Below are 18,507 nucleotides of genomic sequence, written 5' to 3'. Positions count from 1 at the left end.
GCACTAAACTATTCTACATTACTTGGGTTTGAAAGACTACTGCTGGGGCCTGATGGAAATGTGAATATGATAAGAGGCATAAAGTAATTAAATACTGAACAACAATTTCAACGAGAAGGCAAAATTTTGCAGCTACTTCTGACAAGGTATTATTTGCTATATCTCACTTTCAAAACATAAAATGTGTAATCCACACAAATTCTCATTATCAACTCAAATCAGATGTTTCTTTTTAAATTCAACTATTCTTTTAACATTATGTCACAAGTGTTCTTAGACCGTATCAACTTTAAACAGTCTGTTTCTATTAGATATCATGGGACATAAGACAATTCGACATATAGTTGAATACATCTGAAATAGTATACAAAAACTTAACTCATCAACCTATACTTCTTGTGAAAGTGCATATCTAACCAGCTATTAAAACTATCCAACCAGGTGCTAGCAGACAGAAATAGATTTCTATCCGCTTAAGTGGGCTGGAATCTAGACAAAGTCTCAGTAGCATAAGTAGTTATAGAACAACTTTCCCCCCTAACTTTAAAGGCTTGTACTGTGTCAATAACTGCCACTACAAATGTTGCTTCTCAGTTCCCCTAAAAAGAATGATTACTTCAAGTAAAAGCTGAGCAATTCAGGTCGAAGTATTTTGTGACGTCAGAATTTCACTATTCCCACAATATAGCAAATGGCTACTATAGATACATTCAGCCTAACCTTTTAAACAACTTACTCAGTATTTCCAATATATCATACTGAAGCACAGAAGAACAAGCTAAGAACATCACCTATGACCCTATGAGGATCATAGTCCATACACTGGACTTTGACCATTATGGTAAAAGTCCATAATAAGCTTCAATGGTAACAGATATTTAAATTATACATATAAAAGAATACAGGGATCTAGAACTGGAAGGAACCACAGAGGTTATCAAAGTCCAACACCTTTATTTGATGAAGAAATTGAAGCCCCAGAGGTCAAAAGACTTGCCAAGGCAACATGGGCAGGAAATGAAGAGCAAGGATTTGGACCCAGGCCTACTGCCTTGAGATGCAATGATGCTCTTTCCATTGAACCAAGCAAATCTACAGAAGATAAGCTTGAGGCACTGGCATAATTTTTCTAGTATACTTTAGAACTATGGTGTCAAATTGTATATCTGACTGAATTATGTAGTACTCATATATTTATGCCAGCATTATTTCTTTGTTTTTCTTAACAAAGAAGTCTTGATTTTTAAAATTACATATTTGTCTGAACAAGGGGACGCAAACTGGTATGACCCTGGGTTTGAGATCCCTAATCCAAAGTATTCTTGAAAATCTTGAAACATTTTTAAAAATTTAAAATGTTACCATTCTACTAATTCCATATTAGTTTCAAGTGAACAAGAAGGAACTTTATAAAGTCTGTATGTAATTTTATGGTTTTTAACAATTTAGGTTACAAAGTATATTTAAATGAATATATTTTTTTTTCATTTTAATTCTATACAGTTTATATTCTCATTTCTGGCAACCATATTCAATTTTATAGGCTCAGAAATAATGGCATTACACTGTCTTAAACAGCATAATGCAATAATATTTACTTTTACAGATATCTTTTAAGTTTTCAAAGTATATAAGGACTTTATGATATTCCATGTCATCTTTTAGAAAACCCAAATCCACATACCTATTTATAATAAACTTAATGGACTTAAAAATAAACAAATTCTTAAGAGTATTTCTCCCTTTTCACTAGATTCCTGTTATCATTGTTTAGCAACTAGCCATTTTATAATAGCTATTGCCTCAGTTCTGACAATGATGCACTTAAGAGTCAAAATATTCATATGAATTAAGGGCTAAACAAGTAGCATCAGAATATACTGAGTTAATTATGAAAATTACATTGGTTAAAAAAAAAAGATAAGCCACATAAGTATAATTCCATATATATGGTACTACCTATTTGATTTATTAAAAATTTTAATAAACATAATAATCAAACTAGAGCTCCAAAGTGACGTTTTCCCCTTGGAAGACACTACAATAAAAGACACAGTAGAGACTGCTTTATAACAAAAAAACACAAATACTGGCTGTAAAGATGGTGAAATAAAAGGACAAATCTAGTCGTCTAAAAGACAATTTACTGTACACATTTTATTTACAGTTTTGTACACTGTCTTACTATGAATGGGACCGCTTTTCTATTTGAGCCATTTTTTAACCAAAGCAAAATATAACCTAAGTAATACAAAGTGTTAAAATACAGCATAAGATACAAAAACAGACATACTATATCTAGTTAGGAATGTAATTATGATGTTACATTTTTTAAAATCCACAATTATGTTTAGGAAATCACACAAACATAGATCACTGATTTGACTGAAATGCATAAATTTGTAGCAAAGCTCTAATGTTACAAAAAACAAAAAAAAAAAATTACCAAAGAATGCACAAAATTAATGTTTATTCCACCTTTATGTCATATACCCAGATCCTTCACCAATGTTACATGAGCAAAAAAAAAATTAAACAAACAAAAAAACCAAAACAAAACAAAAACCAAATGAAATCAGAATCACTAATGTTATCAAGTAGGGAAACAAATAAATTAAATCTAGCAGCCATCAGCATAGATTACAGCAAAAAAAAATAATGCTGTAAAAAAGAAACAAAGAAAATTGCTAGAAAATGGTATGCATCATATTCTTCCAAACCAGTAAAATATGTTACTGCATACAATGCAATGTACAACAGATGTAATTCTCTGTAAAGAAATGCAAGTTCTTTTCTGAATATTGTGGATAGATAAATGTTTTTGTAATAGTAATGCTTCTACTAAAAGCTATTACAGAGTGGGCCAGGAACACATTTATGGATTCTGGGGATGATGTGTACTGTAAATTCTTTGATTGGGATAATAGTTACTCTAGTCAAAATAGAAAAAAATTTGAACACAGAAGTACAAGACAAAGGCGAATGAGACTTCTCATATATCTTAGCAACATTTAGATGGAAACCAAATTTAAATGCAGTCCACTCTGCTTTTGAAGAGGCTTTGGTTCAGCTCCCAAATCTCGATTGCTTGACGCAGTCTCCTATGAAAGAATACTCAGAAGGTGTCTTCTTAAACAACAAACCTATTTTTAGTGGTGGAGCCGCTCTTGGTAGCTGTGTCTGCATGGGACTGATAACCAATCACTATCTTTGGAGGAAGTCCTAACCTTTCCTTGTATACCTTCCTGGAAAGGAGAAAAAAGAAAAGGGATGTCATTACTTTTGTATCCAGAGAAACATTTTTAGGCCGTCATTCACAGAGCCAGAAAATACACCAGAAACAGAATAAAATAGACAAATGTATGCATTTTCTTTTTCCATTTATTGATACATGTTCACACTTTAACTTCTAATGCTTATTATTTTTGTTTTACATCAATCTGCTCAATTTTATCAAGAGGTTAGAACAAGCAAGTAAAATAACAACTAAATGGAAGATTTACATGGTGCTTTCCTCACAATAATCTTGTAAAGCAGGTAGTCAAAGTATTATTATCCCTCTTTCACCAAAGAGGAAAACAAGGCAATTAATAAATAATAAAATCTGTCTCTAAATCTAGTGCTGTAACAAACACATCAGCAGAGTAAGCAAAATTCTAGACAAGATGACTGTATTTGTATGAAAAATGATCTATTTGGTAAAAATGGAAGGACAAAACAGCACAAAGAAAAAATACCTATGAGCCATCAAGTGGTTTACATTTGGTTCAAAATATAAGAATCCTTAAAATGTGGTTCCCTGACAAAGCACCTCCTGAAGAACTAGATAATAAACTTCGTAAAACACTTTGTTGAAACAAAGGCCTTTTTCATCGCCACGCGGTATGATACCCATCTTCCCTTGACAGAAGATAGATCTAAATTGTGGCCATGTGAGATATTGCTCCACCATACCATACCTCTCATATTTAAGATTATTTGGCTATAGAAAAATGTATGTCTTGGGCAATACTAAATTTATTAATATATTAATAAAAAGGAATACCATCAAACAATGAAAGATTAGGAATAAAATCTTTCCTTGGAAAACTAAGCTAAGAAGTTTATATATAATCAGCTGAATTTCTAGGCAACTTGAAGGATCAAAAAAAAAAACTGGGTGGGATAGGGGTGTGTGTGTGGTTCAGTTTCAAAAAAGTCAGACACTGTGACATCGAGAGGCTTAAAAAATAAAACAAAACACCCCAACAACTACTGCCACTCATTCAATTGTGATGAGACTTAATTATTTGTGGGAGACTCAACATCACTTACTAGGCATGGCTGAGTGGGATGAGAGATTGTTATACTACTTTTAGGCTACTTCTACAGACTGATAAAAAAATTTTGCAGGGGGGCTAGGTGGTGCAGTGAATAAAATACTGGCCCTGGAGTCAGGAGGACCTGAGTTCAAATCTGGCCTCAGACACTTACGATTTACTAGCCGTATGACCTTGGGAAAGCCACTTAACCCCAATTGCCCTGCCCTCCCTCCTGCAGACCAAAAAAAAAAAACTTTTTTTGCTTATAAAATCTGAAAATTTCTGGAATCCATGAGGTCAATTTAAAATAAGTATAGAGAATATGTACAAACAGAAAATACTTAAGAAATGAGACTACCAAAGTTTTCATCCATTAATTTTTAACAAGAACTTTATCTATCTATCTGTATACATTATATATAAAATAAAAACTAAGACATTCAATACACACATAACAAACACATTTACTAGAGGGGGAAAGTGGATCTGTGATTCTTTCAGTGTATGGAATGACTTGCATGGGAAGTACCTTCAATGCAGAATGGCAAGTCATTTTTATAACTTAGAATCTAAGAGAGGTGGCATGAGGCACTGAGAAAACGTGACTTGAACATTACAGCTACAATGAGTCAGACGCATGACCCCAGGTCCATCTTACTTTTATGTGTCATGCCATACTATATCTCATTTACTTAGTAATTGCTGCAAATGTGTGCAAAGGCTAGCCTAAATAAAAATGATTTAAAAAAAAAATTTTTTTTTGGCTCTTTGGAGGGGGAAGGCAGGGCAATTGGGGTTGACTTGCCCAAGGTCACATGGCTAGTAAGTGTTAAGTGCCTGAAGCCGGATTTGAACTTAGGTCCTCCTGACTTCAGGAATGGTGCTCTATTCACCGCACCACCTAGCCACCCCTAAGAGTTTTATTTATTTTTCTGAATAAACATTCTCGTTGAATTTTAAAAGTAATAGTAACATATTTAATAATGTAATAAAGTAATATTCAATATTTAATAAAGAAATAGTAATATTTGAATGTCTATAACACAGAATGCCCAAATAGATCGTTATAATCAATCTGTAGCAGCAATCAAAACTCAAAGTAATAAACATTCTGAAGGAAAATCTAGCATGAAACCTGTCCATATTTTGGTCTCCTTGACTACCCCCCTTACTCTCCCCTCTCATAAATACCCTAACACTAAGAATCATGTTTTGCCAGTGTGTGTATGTAAATTTTTCAGAATATCAAGGGCCACTGACTTTAAAAGTATTAATAATTGACACTAAGATAAGTGTGGAAAGTATTGAACAAAATTTTGTTATAACAGCACTCTACACAATGGCAGAATATCAAAGGGAATCAAAGTGAAACATAAATGTTTTATTACCGAATACAGAGAAACACTACCTGTGAGAGCCAGAACAGTCAAGTGTAAGAATAGAGTCATATACTAGTAAAACAAGTATGTAAATTCTTAAAAATTTAAGAATGAAAATGAAAAGTGTTCATGAAAGTCAATGGAAAGCACTGATGTACTCCAAGTTCACATATCTAAGTGAATTTTCAAGGCCTAAGTAAAAATGTGCTTCTTCATTCTTTAATAACCTAGTAATATTAACAAATATTCTGCAATGCAGCTTACCCTATATGTGTAACAGCATCTCTGTTTTCACACTCAGTAGTCCATATCGCTATCTTATCGCCTTTCGCTCTAACATTAACAACAGCTCCACACACATCGTCACTGTAGTCATCAAATGACTCCCCAATAAGGCACAGCAGCTAACAACGGGAAAAAAGCCCATTACAAATTACGAAGAGATCGATAGGTCTTCAAACATTAAGCCAACATTTACCAAGTGTCTGCTCAGTGAATAGCACAGCTCACTCAATACTCCGATATTCCACTGCTTTTAGATTAGTCCTTTATTTAGTCATTTAGTAAATTCTTCAAATGACCAAGAAACAGATGAAATTCAACTCCCATGAAAACCTGTTATAGATAAACTGCTAGTTTCTCTGATTCTTTAAGAAAAAGCGTCAATAACATTTATATTTATGTAGCAAGTGATAGTTAACATATTTCAAACTTTTACTAGGTTACAAATTAACATAAGAATGTTATTCCAGTAATGTCAGAAAAAGTAAAAAGTTTTTTTTTAACTGGGGCTTAAACTGCTTTCAACTGATAAGATTCTTGGCTATCTCAACTATGTAATAAAGAAATTAGACTATGAAGTGAAAAGTCAAGAGCTAAGACCAAAATCTCTAAATATACAAATTCATCTATCATGATCCCTAACTACATCTTAAAAAAAAAAAGGAAATTATCTTTGTTAAAGGCAAAGTACTCTCACTTAGGATATTTAGGAAGCAAACATACTTCCTAAAATGTATTAGCTACACTGATTATATTAGCCAATTCGCTGGTATATTAGCAATTAGTCACATTTTCCCAAAAAGATGTTTATTATCTTTTCAAATAAGTGAAAGACATGATTTAATGAAAACGTTGTTTCCAAAGCACTGGATATTTACCAGTACTGTAAAACTGCCTCCTGAAAAATTATTTGTAATTTTAAAATCTTACTGTCTCTAGCCAAAAGCGATCAAGGTCACTTCGTCTCTGCTGTTTGTTTAATGTAATTAGCCATCGTCCTCCTCGTTTGTTTTTTTCATCTTCCCACATAGGCTCGATCCCATCCTGTAAAATTAAAGGGCAGATTACCAGATGCTATTTCAAAAAGTGACTAGAGTTCAAACAAAAAATAACAACTCCCTGTCACATAGTTTTGCAAACAAAAACACCTTTTGTCTCAATCTCCATAAATATTCCCATCCATTAATGCCCAGTCCCTTGAAACTATAGCACATACTACATTTAGGATAAAGATTAGTTCCTTATTTCTAAACTATACCTATAGAAACTACTTGGCAATGCTTATATGTGCATAATATTTGCATATCATTAGGTCATGTTTCAAAGTAATATTGTGACAAGATTTCTTAGCTTAACTAAACTATTCAAGTCCACTTAATTTCAAAGTCAGCAATTAATAAGTCATACCTTAAAAAGTGAGTAGTCACAGCCAGGCATTAAATTACTAGACAGCTGGATATGGTTGTATAAACTATGTAAAAGAAAATGACAGTTATGAACAAAAAAAATGAGGCAGAGTTAAAAGTTTTAAGTATCACCTTTAAAGACTACGATGAAAACACAGATCACAAAATTAGATATTTAGAAATTCATACTTATCAATTTAAATGGTTTTATTAATCAGATTTTCATTTGTGAATGAAGTTCAAGAATTTTCTTCTGACAATGTGAACTGTTCTGATGTAAAATGTCTAATGCTTCCTTAATACCAAATGTGAGTTTATCACAGCATCTAATCTAACTTGATTTTTTAGCCTGGAGCAGAATAGAGCCATATAGTGACTTAATTCCTGTTTTTAAATGTATGATGTAGAATCATAAACTCTCACCAGTTGAAAGAGATCTCAGAGCCTATCTAATTCACAGATGTCTGGCTTAGGAACCCCTGATACAATAGTCCTAACAAGTGGTCACCCAGACTTTCCTTTGAAAATCACCCCCTTTCACACCTGCCAAAGCATCTCATTACACTTCTGAATAGTCCTAATTGTTAAGAAGTTTTCCCTTTGAAAAATGAGACATTAATGAACTATTGGTGGAGTTATGACCTGATTCAACTATTCTGTACAACACAATTTGGAACTATGCCCAAAGGGCTACAAAAGCATGTATATCCTTTCACCTAGCAATACCACTGCTGGGTCTACATCCAAAATGCAATTAAAAAAAAATAGGAAAAGGAGCGATATGCACAAAAATATTTATAGCTGATTTTTTTCTGTTTGCAAAGAATTGGAAGTTGAGGAGATGCCTGTCAATTGGGGAATGGCTGAACCGGTGTGATTGTGATGGAATATTATTGTGCTATAAGAAATGATAAGAGCAAGATGCTCTTAGAAAAACCTGGAAAGAATGATGAAAAATGACATGTATTGTGTACAAAGTAATGGCAATACTGCAAGATGAATGACTTAGCTATTCTCAGCAATACAGCAATCCAAGACAACTCTGAAGGACTTATGATCTACCCCGTCCCAGAGAAAGAATTGATGGTATCTGAATATGGATTGAAGTATGTATTTTTTACTTTATTTTTCTTTAGGCTTTTTTCCCTATGTTTTCTTTCACAACATGACTAATACTGAAATATGTTCTGCATGACTACACAGGTATCACCTATATCGAATTGACTGCTTGCCTTTCTCAATGGGAGGTGGGGGGGGGAGAAGGGAGAGAATTGGGAACTCAGTTTTAAAAGTAAATGTTAAATATTGTTTTTACATGTAATTGGGGGAAAATAAAATACTAAAGAAGGTTTGTTTCTGCAATACTCACAAATTGTTCCTAACTCTTCTTTGATGCTGGACAAATCAGCCCACAATCTCCTTCCATATGGCAGTGTGTCAAATACTTTGAGTGGCTATCATTTCCTGACCAAATCTTTTCTACTTAAGGCTAAAGATGTTCAGATCCTTCAACTGATCCTTTATATAGTGTAATCTCTAGGCCCCTCCATCATGCTTCTTGACCCCTTCTATAGATACTCTCCAGGCTCTGTCCATGTCCAAAATGTGTCATAAAGTGTCATAAAGAAGTGAAAATGATCTTCGCTACATAGTCTGACCAATGGGACATAATGGAACTGTATGTAATCTGTGGTATTCTAGACACTGTGCCCCTCTTCACTTAGCCTAAGTCTGTAGTCTTTTTTGGCTATCATGTCATACTGCTGATAAGGATTAACTTTAGAAGAGGATGCTGAGAAATAATTTAGTAATACTCTCAGTTAGGAGAAAGGCAAAAGAAATAGGACATAAATTGAGATATTTTGATGGACATAAGGAAGATAATCTATAAGGCACTGAAATAGTATTCAATTCCCAAGGATATTCAAAACCAGAATTTAAAGAGTAGCCATCTGGGATGATGCAGGTACTCACTTCACTGGAAAAAGGGGGCTGGACTAGATGATCTCCTGATGTCCCCCTTTCAGCTATATGATCCTGTCAATGAATTATGGACTCTCTATGTGACAGTTTTGGGGAGGACATATTTCACACAGATTAAAAATACAAGCTATGCAGAAATGATGAATATAATATTAGGTTCATAACTTGATCTTAATGTGGAATCTCTATATAAAGCTTTCAAATACTTAAATAACTTAAAATTTTATTAGTGCAGTTACTTCCTCCACCAACACAAACTGATTTGATGGTTGCTATGGCCTTAAATCTTAAACTCTTTGGTAAAACTGGCAATGCATCTCTCTATTCTGGATAGGCTGGTCCACGAACAAGGAACAGAAATGGTCTGTCACCAGGCCTATATTTTCCACTTTAATGGAATCTGCTGGAGCTTGCCCTCTGCCAAGATGAATCAAGATTACTTCCATGTCCGGATGAGCCAGTACTAAAGAAGAAGTTTCAGGTGGCTTCCCTCCAAAAATTTAACAGAGTAAAATGCCTCAAGGAAAGAAAGAACACAAACATTGCTCTATTTGTTTTTCTAGACAATTTAGACAAGGCTAAGACAAGAGTTCTTGCAATTTATGGTACATATGTCACTGAACACTTTTGGGTGAGACACTGTTCTGGAAGTGAAGGGGGACCTTAAAATGATACAACTACTATCCCTTTTCCTCTGCCACATGAATTAAGGTAATAAATTAAAGTATTATGGGAGTACTGTTGTGTCAGAATGAACACTCTACCTTTCTAAGTATGAAACTATATTACTTGCTACAGTGGTGTCCCTCAAGGATCTTAAGGAGACAAAATACACTACCCTTTCTTCTACCTGCCCTATAGTTTTTTCATGAGCATGAACCTTCTTACCTAAAGGAATCCTGGAAAACCCACCACAACCTTAGAAAGCCAAGTCCCAATAATGTAAGGCCCTAGCCCTATGGCCACACCTGCTGACCTTTCCAGAAAGCAGAGGAAGAAAACTATGTGGTTAACAGAGAAGTGATCAAACTGTATAAAAGTTTCTACAAGAAGAAATATAAACTATCAACAGCCATATTTTAAAAATGCTTCAAATCTAGTACAAATTAAAACAACTCTTTGGACATCCGTCAAAATGATAAAAGATGATAAAGCACAGAAATAGTCAATGTTGGAGGGGCCAAGGGAAGACAAGCATACTTAATAAACATAGTTAGTGGAACTGTGGTCTGGCCCCAAAGTTCTGGGAAAAAACCCTGGAATTATGAAAAAATGGCACTGAATTTTGACTTCCACTCAGTAGTTTCATTCCTAGCTACATTACCCTAAAGGAAGTCACAAACCAAAAGAAAAGTCTGTGTGTCTGTATATATATAAAAATATTTGTTGTAAGATTTTTGTGATTGTGTGGTAGCCATAAAAAAAAAAAATCAATAAAAGAAAAAGTGTCATTATAAAGGAAGAGTGTCAATAAATGGAGGAAGGTGAACATGAAGGAGGAGTATTGCATGACAAGAAATCTCCCCGTGGCTGAATTCCTCCAGAAGACCCTTTATTCCCTTTCCTCTCACTTTTTACAAAATTTATTTTATTTTTCTTCTTACTTTCTTAATTCTGGGCAGTCTGGCTTCTGACCTCACCATGCAACTAAAACTGCTCCCTCTGAAATTACCAAGATCGTTTAATTAGCAAATCTAATGGTCTTTTCTCAGTGCTGATCACCCTCTTTCTTCCTTGTCTTCTTGACACTGATCTACCTTGGCACTCCTATCTGTCCGACTGCTCCTTCTCAGTCTCCTCTGCAGGATCTTCATCCAGGGTCACACCCACGAATGGTGAATGTCCCCTATGTCCTGGGCCCTCTTTTCTTCCCTCTATGTTATTTTAGATCCCATCAGCCTCCATGGATTCAATTATCATCTCTGTTCAGGTGATTTTCAAATTGACTTCTCTAGTTCTAACTCCTGTCCTAACCTCCAGTCTCTCATCTCCAAATATCTGTTAGACACATCCAACTGGAAGTCCCAGAGACATCTTAAAACTCTCAACATGTCCAAGACTGAACTCATTGTCTTTCCCATCCCAAATGTTTCTCTTTTCCTTATTTCTTTAGTATTATTGAGAGTACCACTGTCCTCTCAGTCACCCAGATTTAAATCCTGGGTCTTGTTCCTTTATCCAACCACTGTTGAATCCTGCCAATTCTGCTTTCACATCACCTCTGCTACATGCCCTCTTCTCTGCTCTGACACTGTCAGCCACCCTGGCATGGGTCCTCAGCATCTTGTGCCTGAATCACTCTACCAGCTTACTGGATGACCTCCCTACGTCAAGTCTCCAGTTCATCCTCCATTCCGCCTAAGTCTGGCTATGTCATGTCCCTATTCAACAAACTCCAATAGCTCTCTGCATCTTCCTGTCTGGCATTCAAAGCTCCTCAAAACCTGGCTGCCTACCCTTCCAGTCATCTTCTACCTTACTCCCACATACTCAGTGAGTCAGTCAGTGTCACTGGTTCCTTGCTGTTCGTCACACAAGACACTTCAGCTCCCAAGTCTACGTATTTTCTCTGAGTGTCCTTCCTCTTCATCTCTGCTGACTGTCTTCCTCTAAATCTCAGCAAAAGCCCCACCATCTACAGGAAGCCTTTCTGGCCCCCCTGAATTCTAGCGCCTTCCTTCTGCTGTTAACTTTATCTTGCTCACACAAAGTTGTTTGCATGCTGTCTCCACATTAGACCATGAGCTTCTTGAGAGCAGGAACTGTCCTCTGTCTTTCTTTACAATTTCAGCATTTAGCACAGTATCTGGCACATACTGGGCATCCAGTAAATATGCTTATGGTACAAGGGAGGGTCAATGGAAGGGATTGTTGAGAAATAAAAAAGATTCAACATAAGATTCAGCTTACAGAGAAAATGATGGTAAATAGTTCATTTTCAAAACTGTTTTATATACTGAAAATGGAATGCTGCTTTCTATGTAGACATGGATCTGAGGAAAACTTTGGTTCCAGCTTCAAAAAAAATTTACACTTGGACTGAATAAGTTTAAGGGCTCCTATTTATAGTGCTTTATAGTTTATAAAGCTTTTCCTCACAACAATTCAGGGAAGTATTTAGGGAAAGTATTCTCATATTAAAGATAAAAAAGCTGAAACTTTGCAAAAAGGTTCAGTATTTTGCCTGATCAAACAGGTAGCAGGTGGCAGAGCAGGGCTTGGCACAAGGTCTTCTGGCTCCTGTACTTTTTCCATTATGCCACAACGAGGAGGGAGGAATAGTAAGATAAAAAAGGACAATGAGTTCATTCAGAAGAAATGCTATGATAGCAACAGGCAATGGAGAAAATAGCAGGGATATGTTCACATACTTTTTTTATACCTGTTTCCTCTACATAAGTAGAAAGAGACTTTCAGGCTGGGAAAGACAGAATACAAATAAATGGTTAACAGAGAGAACAGAGAAAGGAGAGAGAAGTATACCAGACAGTAAAATGGTTAGCTGGGTTAAGAATTGTGTAAGTGATGAGACACAAACACAAACTTTTGACCTCCCAAAATTGTGGAAGTAACACAAGGTCTTTTCTTGCTCAAAATTTTAAACAATGATTTGGATGACAGCATGTGTGACATGCTCATCAAATCTGCAAATGACAAGTTGTGACCAAAATGAAAATTTGTAACCAAACAAAAAGGTACCATTTCAAACAGCCATCAGTCAAAAAAAGATCCTGACAGGATGACGATAACAAGATGAAACTTAACATCGTTAAAACGTGAAAGCAGGGATGGCCATGTGGTGCAGTGAATAGGGCACCAGCCCTGGAGTCAGGTGGACCTGAGTTCAAATCCTGCCTCAGACACTTGACACACTTACTAGCCATGTGATTTGGACAAGTCACCTAACCCCAGTTGCCCGCCAAAAAGCAAAAAAAATAAAAATTTAATTTAATTTTTAAAAAAAGTGAAAGCAGTATTTGGATAAAAACAGTAACTGTACGCTATAACAGCAAGACAGAAAGCAGTATGTGAAAAAATACCTAACTGAATAAAATAGAAATACTACAACACCCACCAAGTATGTAAAAAATGTGTCCTTGATAAACCAAAAGAAAATTTGACAGGATAAAGGGATTACTATTTATTTTTAGAGGGGGCAATTGGGGTTAAGTAACTTGCCCAAGGTCACTTGAGTGAAGTGTCTGAGGGCGGATTTGAACTCAGGTCCTCCTGACTCCAGGGCCCATGCTCTATTCACTGTGCCACCTAGCCGCCCCAAGGGATTACTATTTAACAAATAAGCCTGGAATGTGTCTAAGTAAGTTGGTGGGAAATGGATTTAAAGGAGGACAGTAAAAGGATAAGCACCATGCCAAGCACTTTATAGGAGGCAAATGCTATTAACTTCATTTTACATTTGAGGAAACTGAGGCAATGGAAGTTAAATGACTTTCCCAAGGTCACAAAGCTAGTAAATTATCTGAGATCTTTAAACTCAGTTCTTTCTTTCTGAGTCCAAGTCAGTGTTCTAAACCTACCTCTCTCACCTTAAAACAAAACCCAAAAAAGCTACATAAAGGAAAGAAAACAAACTAGGATTTAATTATGGAGAAATTACTTTGTTCTACTAAACAGAGTAAATTAATAAGGAATGTATCAAAATAAATCTGTTTAAAAAACAATCCAATGGAAAGAAAAATAACTAATGGGAAAAATTTGGTTAATTTTTTTTGGTAAAAACAAAATTATGGTCAACGTAAGATAAGAAACTTGCATCTTTTAAAAGGAAAATTTCTTTAAATTCTTTAAATAAATGAATTCTTTAGGTAGTCAAATGATATAAATGAAATGGTCAATCACCAAAGATAAAACAAATTATTAGTCATTTGAAAACATACTCAACTTCAACAATAATCAGAAACCAATTAAAACTTTTTGAGATTCCATCTTACACACCAAATTAGCAAAAATAACTAAAAGCAATGAAATACAATGCTGGCAGGGTTATAGTCTCATACATTCATTCACTAAGAGTGCAACTGTAAAAAAAATAGAAGCTTTTCGGAAAAAAAAAAAGCCTTTTTATACAAAGAAAAAAGCATTAAAAATTATGATTAATCTAATAATTATATTGCTTAAACTACTGTTGAGATCCTGAGTTCTAACAAAATAAAAAAAAAGGAGCTGCCATAAAATTTTCACAGGCAAATTATTTCTAAATGCAAGAAAAACAAATATACTATGATAAAATTCATTTTTTCAAATACAAGGAATTGGGCCATCTATGAAATACTACAAATTGGAAAATCAGAACAATATATAAGATTAAGTACTACCATTAAAAAAGGGAGGAAGGGGGAAAGAAATGAAGGAATAATCCTGACAGTCTTAAAGAAAACATGACTGAGAAAACTGTTATAAAATTTGTTTGATTAATTTCCTAATAATAAACATTAAGGAAATATTTATTTTTTAAAATGTTTATTTACATTAACTTATTTAAATGTAAATAGTTGTGCTTTATCCCATCCTCCCCAAAATGGGATTATTGAGGGAAAAAAAAAAAGACAAAATATCTAGGGATTTTAATGGACTATAAGTTCAATGAGTCAGCAGGGTAATATGGCATTTAAAAGAGCTAATTTGATTTTAGTAGCACTCAAAGAATAGAGCAGTACAGTTTAGAAGGGTCACTGACAAGTTGGAAACTGTTTTTGGATGAGGGAAGACCAGGATCCTGAAGAGAGGAGCCAAAATAACCTGCAGGAGGTTGATAGAACTGAGGGTGTTCTAAAGTCTAAAGAGGAGAAGACTTAGGAGGAAAAGGATAGCTGTCTTCAAATATTCGAAATGTTACTGTGTAGAAGACAGATGATGCTTGTTTTGCTTAGGATCAGAAGGCAATTCGTGTAACTTAGAGAGAATCAGGTTTTAATTTAACTTAAAGACTGAACTGACTATAGTTTAGATGGACACTTGTCACAGATGGGGTAGATGAGATTTTGGATCTGAGTAGGGATTGGAATTATCTGTCCAATGCTAGGTTCCTAGGGACTGCAATAAATTCCAAGGTGGGGCGGCTAGGTGGCGCAGTGAATAGAGCACTGGCTCTGGAGTCAGGAGGTCCTGAGTTCAAATCCAACCTCAGACACTTAACACAAAAACTAGCCATGTGACCCCTGGGCAAGTCACTTAACCCCAACTGCCTTCCAAAAAGCATGAATGAATGAATTCCAAGGTGGTAAGTACTCTTGATGTACTGATCAACTTATATTTTTGTGGTAAACTAAAGTCCTATTCCAGTTTTATTTTGCTCAGTTGTTTGGCTTACTGTAAAAATAAGAAATGTATGATCAACTTTCCCAGAAGCTACCCACAAGTACAAAAGAGAAAAAGTAAGTATGGCCATTAATTTGGCTTCTCTAACAAGCTCAATCACTGTTTTTCACTAAGGCAAAAACCAGGAATATATAAAGGAATCCAGATTGAAGACAGCAGCACACGAAAAGGATTACAAGGATGATTCAAACCACTAAGTATCCCCCCCTCTTTGCTCCCCTCCTCCCCTGTCCCAGGACTCCTAATCTTGAGGCAATACAATGACAGGGTTTAATTACCACTGTCAAATATTTTCAAGGACAGGAGGAAAAAAGCTCTTTTTCCAAAAGAGCTTCTCATTAATGATATAGAGACTATTCTCGTCAGAGGCTGAAAGGTTGCCAAGAAAGGAAGATTCCCAGGACTTCCATGTGTAATTCTTAGGAAGGCAGTTAAGAGTTTTAATATTCACATTATTCAGACTACAAAATAAATTTACAAGACTGGTGGTTTAACTAGTGACTAATGACCTCAAACTACATAAAAATATGACCGATGTATCATCATCATAAAAGCAAACTAATCTATAAGTTAAAAGCCCCAAAATGAAAAATATTACTTACGCCCAGAAGTCCTCAACAGTATCAAACTTAGAGATCAATCGAAGGTTTGCTTGCCAAGTTTTGCTCTTATCATTTTTAAAAAACCAGAGCGCCCATCTAAAAGTTAAAAAAAAGTTAACTCAGAGGTGAAAGTAGTAAGGAAGATATTTTTATTCCAAAAAGAGAATCAAATAAGAGGAACTTACTACAGGAGTTAAGGAAAACGAGATGGTTGACTTTTCCACGGGAGATTAAGAATTAACAGTTCTAGTCTATCCCAGAAATATCTTTAATCTCCCAAATTTCACACATACACATATCTACATATCATATGTTTATGTATCATATTACACATAAAAATTTGTAATTAATTTGGCTGGTTTAATTTGGAAAGAAATGAAGGGACTCCAGATTAATAAATTTTCCAGATTCTTAACTCAAATACTAAAACTTTTAAAGGAAGCATTCCAAACTCTATTCTGATCATCAAAAACTGTACCAGGCTGTAATACAGCAATATTCTCATATGTACCAAGAGCTATATTTTCCTTCAACTGTCCTTTTCTGGCTGACATTTCACAATTAATTCCCTCAATAGAGCATCATGACATCATAGAACTAGTATTGGCTCTCTTTCCATTCAAGGTTTCTAATCTATAACCCATCGTAAAGAACTGTTAAGGAAAAGCTAATAGACAAGTGAAGTGATTAACCAAGAACCATAACTGCAAGCATAACAAGAAATACAACTCACAAAGAGTTCTTTCTTCTTCCAGTCATTCAGAGGCTCTTTTCAATTGACTTAAAGGTTTCCTGGTGGTGCTTTACATTGTCATCTGTAATGAACTGCTGTAATTAATTACTGGGGCAATTCTCTTTAGTCAAGCCTAGTCTTTGATGGGTGCTCTTATCAATGGCTTGGGACCAGCTATAGCTGGGATTGCCAGAAAATTATTTTGGAAGGATCACTATTATTTTATATTTGATAATTTAAAATTATGTAACTAAATTATTACAAGAGGAGAAAAAAAGGTTATGGGAAAATGGGATTTAGTATGTAGAAGTTATGTAGGTGTAGCTACAAATACTAGTAAAAGAGGCAGCATTTTATGATTGATATAGAGGCCCAGCCTTAGATTTAGGAAGAGATCTGGGTTTAAGCCCTCTCTTTTACACATATACTACTGTGTGCCCATGAGGCACTTTAATCACTCTGTGACACAAAGAACTCTGCCAGACTATAACACAGAATTTGCTTATCTCCATCAATACTAATGGAAACCACAAATCTAGTCCACAAAAGCATCAGCTTCATATTAATTTACTTACAAAGTGCTTTACATTTAAAGGTGTCATTAAGTATTAGGAGCTTCTCATTAATGATATAGAGACTACTCTGGCAGAGGTCGTTAACTTGAAGTCATCATTCTTGAGTATGTCAAAGTACAACAAACACCTTAGACTCCAGAGGACTGGATTCAAATGTCATTTCTGACACTAACAATTAAGTGAATGGCCAATTTCCTTCACCTCTTTGACTTGTTTCCTCATCTATAAAATGGGGATAATATGACCTACTTCAAAGGACTGTGAAGAAAAGCCTCCATATAATGAGGTGCAACACTGTATATATGCAACTTATTAAGTCAGTTACCTGATCCACAAATGTAAACAAACTCCTCAGTTCTCATGGGGGTGGGAGCGTGGTATATAACTATACACAAAAACTTCCCCATTCTTTTGAAAATACATTAAAATTGAGGATCAGCAAAGACTACTTGGTTTGGAACCTTGAATCAAGCATCTCATATTAAGAAACTGTTACAAGGTGGACATAACTATGAGGCCTATAGTTGCTAAGAAAATGGATGCAAGAGTAATAACATGGGTAGTATTCCCTATGTACTACCTTCAGAAAATTATCAATGACTCAAAACACACACACACACACCCTCCTAGATAATAACAATAAATGCTTGCTGACTTATTTTCTATACCACACTATCTCTCTAGTCTTCTCAAAGAACTAACTCACCTTTGGATCAAAGGAGATATTTGTAAAATGTTTAGTCCTGGCACACAGCAGGTGTTTACCCTGGATTAGTACCTTCCTTTGGTCATCAACCATACACTGTTTTTTTGTCTTTACTGCATTTTTTACTGAATACCATCACCCATTGGAATGTATGCTCTTTAAAGGCAAAATCAGTGCATTTTAAAAATATTTGTATTTCCA

The 18,507-nt window shown here is 35.0% G+C and overlaps 1 protein-coding gene across 1 annotated transcript in view; it reads right to left on the bottom strand.

Moving 5' to 3' along the window:
* Nucleotides 1–2,132: 2,132 nt before the first annotated feature.
* Nucleotides 2,133–18,507, bottom strand: part of EIF4E (eukaryotic translation initiation factor 4E) — a 52,444-nt gene continuing 36,069 nt past the window's right edge. The window contains exons 3-7 of the mRNA XM_069094269.1: nt 16,293–16,388; nt 7,370–7,433; nt 6,893–7,006; nt 5,945–6,084; nt 2,133–3,245 (exon numbers count right to left, since the gene is read on the bottom strand). Coding sequence (XP_068950370.1) covers nt 3,131–3,245; nt 5,945–6,084; nt 6,893–7,006; nt 7,370–7,433; nt 16,293–16,388 — 529 coding nt within the window. The 3' untranslated portion in view covers nt 2,133–3,130. The remainder of the gene's footprint in view (nt 3,246–5,944; nt 6,085–6,892; nt 7,007–7,369; nt 7,434–16,292; nt 16,389–18,507) is intronic.

Source organism: Petaurus breviceps, unplaced genomic scaffold (genome assembly GCF_028583685.1).
Source record: "Petaurus breviceps papuanus isolate PSGF00001 unplaced genomic scaffold, PetGlider_PUasm1.0 126, whole genome shotgun sequence".
NCBI classification, from domain to species: Eukaryota; Metazoa; Chordata; class Mammalia; order Diprotodontia; family Petauridae; genus Petaurus; species Petaurus breviceps.
This window is presented reverse-complemented; position numbering and strand designations above follow the sequence as displayed.